The 7701-nt window shown below is 42.2% G+C and overlaps 1 protein-coding gene across 1 annotated transcript; it reads right to left on the bottom strand.

Annotated features, from left to right (window-relative positions):
• Nucleotides 1-460: 460 nt before the first annotated feature.
• LOC122942340 (posterior protein-like) lies at nucleotides 461-2394 on the bottom strand. Its single transcript, XM_044299898.1, has one exon. It carries the CDS (start codon nucleotides 2296-2298, stop codon nucleotides 712-714), a length of 1587 nt encoding a protein of 528 aa, XP_044155833.1. The 5' UTR covers nucleotides 2299-2394; the 3' UTR covers nucleotides 461-711.
• Between the last annotated feature and the right edge of the window lie 5307 nt (nucleotides 2395-7701).

Raw genomic sequence — 7701 nt, 5'->3', positions numbered from 1 at the left:
AGTTTAGTGCCTACCCAAGCAGTAGGTCTGTATATATAAAAACATAAATTACAAAATACTTAAAAAAAATATATACTTTGTTATTTTAAAAATGTTAACAAGGAAAACAAATGCACAGGTAGAAAAAATAAAATAAAATTAAAATCACATATATAAAAAAATACAAATTCTGCTGGCCCTTAACACATCGCACACAGACAGACAGACAGACAGACAGATACTAACACCATCTCCCAACTCAACTTTTGTTCTGGTGTGTGAACAAAGACATCTTCCTGTGAGGTTCATTGAAAGAGCAAATGCTATTTACACCTAAAACACAAAAGGTCATGGGGGGGGGGGGGGGGGCAAAAAATACATTCACATCACAAAGGTACAGTATACATTAACCAACAAATGCCTGACTGTTATTTAATTGTTTGCAAACAATTACTAATTATTGAGCTCATGATACCACGTGGTGACTATGAAGACCTTTTTAAATTGATCTAACTAATGCTCAACTAAATGTAGTCTGGACCACTCCACCTAAAACCTGTGAACAAAACAAAAACATTAGTGTTTGGCCAGCTTGACTAAGCTGCCTTCAGTGGCTCCTGAAAAGGAAACACAAAGACAATTATTACACACAATTATCATTATAGTCAAATCCTTATTCTCTAAGCCTTGTCCTGTTATCTGTACGGCTAGAATATAAGTCCCATATTCTTACTAAACTAAGCAGGCATTGCTCACAAAGTTTGCCATATTTGTTATGAAAAATGGTAATGCTATTTGGGACCAACTGCATACCAGCCAAAATGGAAGATTAGCCCAGGGTGCAAACATTGGTATGCTCGTCCCCCATGGCTGTTGGCTATTCGGAGGATGGGGGCCATTGTTAGCTGAAACCTCCTCCTTTTGCCCCTCAGCATTTCCTGACTCCCCAAGGCTGTTATCCATGACATCAGGCTCCTGTGGCATGCTTTCCTTGTCCTGGGTGGATATACTTTTATCATCTGGTATCAGGCTGGAAATATCGGGGGTTCTACAAAATCTCTGAATGTGCCCTGGTCTGTGACATTTGTAACACCTGATGAATTTCTTCCTTCTTGTACCTCTGCTCACTACTGATATATCTGCATCTGATCTATACCCATCACTGGATTCTTCACACCAGTCTCTAAGTGTATTGATAAAGCTCTGGTATGAATTGGCATTTCTGAGGGCAATCCTATTAGGATAGTTCACATAACAGATATTGGCCATTGAGTATATGAAGCTCGGATCATCAGCAGACATACCAGGACAGTTATAAACACGTTTGTACAGTGAAAGATATTGGTTACAGAACAATATAGGGTCATCTCCTCTTCTAAATCTCATTCTTTGTAACGCATTTATCCCTCTATCATCACGACTCTTTAACACACGCTGCAGTTCTTTCATCCTTCCCTCTGCATCTAAGTTATCATTCTCATATGCAGATACCTGGGCTGCTAGAGGTGCTGGTACCCAAGCCTTTAGAAGAGAGCATGCATCTTTATCAGTCAAAGTGTATTTCTGTACAATAGCCTCAAATTTATTAGACAGGCACACGGGTGACTCCAGTGTATTAAACTCACCCAGAATCTGGCACAATGTAAGTTTTTCATTAATTGTGAGTACTCTAGTGCCCTCCCCTAAATATCCAGGAGCATTTGTTAATGCCACCTCATTGGATGTATTCACATCAGTGACAGTACAAATATTGGCTGATGGACACTTTTTCTTCCGTTCATTGAGGGATAATATCCATTGCTCCTTTCTAAGTAGCTGGGAGTTTGCATCTTCCAATTTCCTCTCCAAAGACATTACCAATTCCTCCATATGAGATAATTTTAGTTGCAATGAACCAACAAGCCTACTCTTCATGTCAAAGTTTGCATTGCATTGTTCCAATTGTTCTTGGAGCTCACAATTTTTTTCGGATAAATTGCACACTGTAGCCCTCAAGTCATTCATTTCAACACTGGAGGCAGTTGCAATGCTCCTAAGATTATCTCCAACTTTCTCTATCTGCTCTCCAAGTTGACTCCTTTCTGCTCTCCATTGCTCCCCCATTTGCTCAGAAATTTCTGTGATTCTGAGCAATACCGCAATTTCGTTAGCCAATTTCTCCTTGTTACCTTTTTTTGTAAGCGGTCTACTCTGCAGCTCATCATTATGTTGCTGACACTGAGACAACAACGCATTAACTTGACTCTTAAGAGGTTCATCTGCACAGGAATGATACTTGGCAGAGGCATATTTCTTAACATAACTATAGGCCAGTTCCATTTCGCCAATGTACACTCAACACAATATCCAACTATTAATATAAAAGCTATTGTACTGCCAATACACACTCACAAGTGAACAAGACAAAGAACCAAACTTTTCAGTGTTCCCACAATGTCTTTACATATATGCACACACTCGGTCTGAACTCAAGTCAAGATTACAAACAAACACAAATTGTTCCTCTACAGAGAATCCACACTTTCCTCTGATTTACCCTTATTAACATACCGCATTCAATACTTTATCCACTATTACAACTCCACATACACTCAAGGACAACAAACAATTAGAACTTTTGCATATCCAATGAATAACTCACCACACTTTCAATCCTTCTACGAAGTCCAAGATCCAGCTAACTTCACCAAGGAATCTGTGCAACAGGTCTGGTCTGTTCTTTCAGCAATTTGAATTAGAGCAATTCCGTCTTATAGGTTCTATGTGGATTTAGGAATTTCCACACTCTTTCTGGGGTGCCAAATGTAGAATGTGCTCTGCTTTGCTGGTGCCTTAAATTACTGAAGAACAACTATATCTTAACTCAGTGTTGGATTTATTTACAAATAGGGATATATCTACATTCTAAATACAATTAAGGGAATGGGAGAGGGGATTGGAGGGGGTCAGGATCCTTGAGCTAGCTACACCATTCTCTCTTTCAGTCACACATGCCATGGGCTTTTCTTCTGTACTCCGAACACTCCTCTCCAGTAGGTCTCAGCGAATCACATTCTTGATTGTAGAGTCCAGGAAGACTTGTCTTGTCCCAGAGGTCACCATTGCTCTTACTTGTAAGTTAGGTTAGTGCAGGTAATTACACAGGAAGAAGTTGTATCATATACCCCTGCCCCCATCCCAGCATATATGTCCTTGCTGACACAGGTGTGGGCAGTAAATACCAGCAGGGGGTCGGGATTTCCCCAGGATGTGACAGTCCTGGCAGATCTTCCTTTCATCAGTGTCCTGCTCCAAGAACCCTTTGATGATTCTCATTTGCATATCAAGCAGACCCGGGATGATTCAGTTCAAGATCTCAAGGAACATCTTTGCATTAAATCTGTATCATAGATGTCAATTTTATCAGTTCCAACAAACACTATACTAATACAGTGTTGGACCCCCTTTAGCATTCTTTAGAAATGTTAGCCCATATTGATAGGATAGCATCTTGCAGTTGATGGAGATTTGAGGGATGCACATCCAGGGCACGAAGCTCCCGTTCCACCACATCCCAAAGATGCTCTATTGGGTTGAGATCTGGTGACTGTGGGGGCCATTTTAGTACAGTGAACTCATTGTCATGTTCAAGAAACCAATTTGAAATGATTCAAGCTTTGTGACATGGTGCATTATCCTGCTGGAAGTAGCCATCAGAGGATGGGTACATGGTGGTCATGAAGGGATGGACATAGTCAGAAACAATGCTCTGGTAGACCATGGCATTTAAACGATGGCCAATTGGCACTAAGGGGCCTAAAGTGTGCCCAGGAAACATCCCCCACACCATTACACCACCAACCTGCACAGTGGATACATGTTCTCATTCTGTTTACCCCAAATTCGGACTCTACCATTTGAATGTCTCAACAGAAATCAAGACTCCTCAGACCAGGCAACATTTTTCCAGTCTTCAACAGTACAATTTTGGTGAGCTCGTGCAAAGTGTAGCCTCTTTTTCCTATTTGTAGTGGAGATGAGTGGTATCCGGTGGGGTCTTCTGCTATTGTAGCCCATCCGCCTCAAGGTTGTGCGTGTTGTGGCTTCACAAATGCTTTGCTGCATACCTCGGTTGTAACGAGTGGTTATTTCAGTCAACGTTGCTCTTCTATCAGCTTGAATCAGTCGGCCCATTCTCCTCTGACCTCTAGCATCAACAAGGCATTTTCGCCCACAGGACTGCCGCATACTGGATGTTTTTCCCTTTTCACACCATTCTTTGTAAACCCTAGAAATGGCTGTGCGTGAAAATCCCAGTAACTGAGCAGATTGTGAAATACTCAGACCGGCCCGTCTGGCACCAACAACCATGCCACGCTCAAAATTGCTTAAATCACCTTTCTTTCCTATTCTGACATTCAGTTTGGAGTTCAGGAGATTGTCTTGACCAGGACCACAACCCTACATGCATTGAAGCAACTGCCATGTGATTGGTGGACTAGATAATCACATTAATGAGAAATAGAACAGGTGTTCCTAATAATTCTTTAGGTGAGTGTATGTCCATCAGCATCCCAAGACAGATGACAACTGTGATCCAGTATATCAGCCAGCTTATACAGAGTGCCAAAGATCCTACCTTGAACCACAGTACTTCAAGCAGGACTGTATACCACAAGGCGATTCTGACCACAACTACCGCCCTATAACCTTCGCTTCCACTTAAAGGGACACCCTTCGCATCAGAATGGTACTATACAGAATGCCCTAAGCCAGAAACCCCTAAAAGGTATGGTGATACACCACACATGCAGCATAACAACACACCGTGTAGTATTGGCACTAACCAGGCCGCCATGGACTTCGCTAAGTTCTTTGCTAAACGGGAGCTGGTTACCAAAGGACTTATAAAGTTCACCGATCACCCCTAGAACTACAGGGCATGGCAAGCCTCCTTCCAGAACGCCATAAGGGACTTAGATCTTTCCTATAGTGGGGAGTAGATCTCTTGGTAAAGTGGCTTGGAAGCGAGTCTGCTGAACACGCCTAAAGAATCAGATACATTAACATAAACTATCCGGGCAAAGGCCTAAAGATGGTGTGGGAAATACTTGATGAGTGTTATAGATCAATAGAAGCTATAGAAAATTTTATATATAAAACTGAGTGTATGTGTGTGTGTATGTATGTCCGCTAAAGGAATCCGCACCATCGCATTTACAATCACAAAATTTGGCACACAGGTACATTAGGTGTCCGGGAAGATTTTAGACTGGGTCTCAGCTCTCTAGGACGTACTGTTCCTGAGATATTCCCAAAAAATGCATTAGCCAATAGAAGCCTGGTCACATGACCCTTATCAGTCAATTGAATCTCGCAGGCCAGTCTCCGCATACACACAGCTTTACACCAGGTTTCCATAACAACCCAGCCCTTTTTCTTCACTGCTGTAGGTAAGCTTTAACCACCTCAGCCCCCCTAGCGTAAACCCCCTTAATGACCAGACCACTTTTTACAATTCTGCACTACACTACTTTCACAGTTTATTGCTCGGTCATATAACTTACCACACAAATGAATTTTACCTCCTTTTCTTCTCACTAATAGAGCTTTCATTTGGTGGTATTTCATTGCTGCTGACATTTTTACTTTTGTTGTTATTAATCTAAATTTACAGAATTTTTTGCAAAACAATGACATTTTTCACTTTCAGTTGTAAAATTTTTCAAATAAAACTACATTTCTATATAAATTTTTCTCTAAATTTAATGTTCTACATGTCTTTGATAAAAAAATGCAATAAGTGTATATTTATTGGTTTGTGCAAAAGTTATAGCATTTACAAACTATGGTACAAAAATGTGAATTTCCGCAGCTCTGACTTTCTGAGCACCTGTCATGTTTCCTGAGGTTCTACAATGCCCAGACAGTAGAAACACCCCACAAATGACCCCATTTCGGAAAGTAGACACGCTAAGGTATTTGCTGATGGGCATAGTGAGTTCATAGAACTTTTAATTTTTTGTCACAAGTTAGCGGAAAATGATGATTTTTCTTTTTTTTTTTTTCCTTACATAGTCTCATATTCCACTAACTTGTAACAAAAAATAAAAACTTCCATTAACTCACTATGCCCATCACGAAATACCTTGGGGTGTCTTCTTTCCAAAATAGGGTCACTTGTGGGGTATTTATACTGCCCTGGCATTTTAGGGGACCTAAAGCGTGAGAAGAAGTTTGGAATCCAAATGCCTAAAAAATGCCCTGTGAAATCGTAAAGATACTATTTGGAATTTGGGCCCCTTTGCGCACCTAGGCTGCAAAAAAGTGTCACACATGTGGTATCGACGTACTCAGGAGAAGTAGGGCAATGTGTTTTGGGGTGTATTTTTACATATACACATGCTGGGTGAGAGAAATATCTCTCTAAAAGTCAACTTTTCCCATTTTTTTATACAAAGTTGTCATTTTAGAGAGATATTTCTCTCACCCAGCATGGATATATGTAAAAAGACACCCCAAAACACATTGCCCAACTTCTCCCGAGTACGGCGATACCACATGTGTGACACTTTTTTGCATTCTAGGTGCGCAAAGGGCCCAAATTCCAATGAGTACCTTTTAGGAGGGCATTTTTAGGCATTTGGATTCCAGACTTCTTCTCACGCTTTAGGGCCCCTAAAATGCCAGGGCAGTATAAATACCCCACAAGTGACCCCATTTTGGAAAGAGACACCCCAAGGTATTCCGTGAGGGGCATGGCGAGGGACCATGGTCATGGTCGTGACTCCTTGGGAGCCGCATGCATTTGCCCGCGGTCTGGTATTGTTGTCAACCACAGGTGAGGGCTAGTATCTTGCCTCACGTGTGGTTGCCGCTGGCAACTTGTGGTTGTTGGGCAGTGGAGCAGCCTGTGCTGGTTGCTGGGTGGCTCGCTGTCCATGCATGCGGTTGTCTTTTGCAACATGTGTTTATGTGTGCACTTTCCTTGTCTGGTGTGAACGGGGCTTATTGTGTGTATTTCCCTTTTAGTTGCTGTCTTCTCTTCCCTGGTGTGTGAAGGGTTAATTCCCTTCCTAGTCTGTGAGCACTGGGTGTGTCTGCGTGGGTGTGACTACATGGGTTATAAAGCCTCAGTTTAGACCTGATGTCTGAGGGGTACTCCAGCCTTGTAGTAAGCTGGAGGCACTCTCCTGGTCTGCGCCGATGACATCACCGAAATAGAAGACGTCATCGGCGCAGGCGCACTGAGGGAGTGCTGAGGAGACGAGCCTCCTCATCTCAGAGCGCCTGCGCCGAATCAACAGAGGCGCGCGATTTTTGAAATGCCGACAGGGCTGGCCGGAGGAGGAGATCCCGGCTGGCCCTGTCAATCAACATGACGAGGGGGCGGATTTCTGCAGCAGCTAGCAGCAAGTAGCCACCCTACTTGCTGTTAGAGACCGAATTTACATATTATAAAACTTCGTTTTTTGCAGAAACTGATCAAAGTAAGTAACACAATTATATTGTGATATATCGCAATATAACTAATTTCACTAGCCCAACAAAAAAAAAATCACTTTAGTGGGGTGACAGAAGCCCTTTAAGTTTATGTCTATGTGGTGTCTGTTATTATTGCAGCTATGGTTCTGGGTCCCTGTGTGTTTATGTGTGCTGTGTCCTTTTATGTTTGTGTGTGGACAGCCAGCACTGGTGTCCAGGGATCCAGTCAGTGTGTCTGTGGCAGGTAGAGGGGGAAGT

The sequence above is a fragment of the Bufo gargarizans genome, chromosome 6 (assembly GCF_014858855.1).
Source record: "Bufo gargarizans isolate SCDJY-AF-19 chromosome 6, ASM1485885v1, whole genome shotgun sequence".
In the NCBI taxonomy this organism is placed as follows: Eukaryota; Metazoa; Chordata; class Amphibia; order Anura; family Bufonidae; genus Bufo; species Bufo gargarizans.
The sequence above is the reverse complement of the archived record's forward strand: the minus strand, read 5'-3'. Positions and strand labels throughout refer to the sequence as shown.

Excerpts from the sequence above, each read along its gene's own strand:
- LOC122942340 (XM_044299898.1), bottom strand. The coding sequence starts at position 2,298 with ATGGAACTGGCCTATAGTTATGTTAAGAAATATGCCTCTGCCAAGTAT.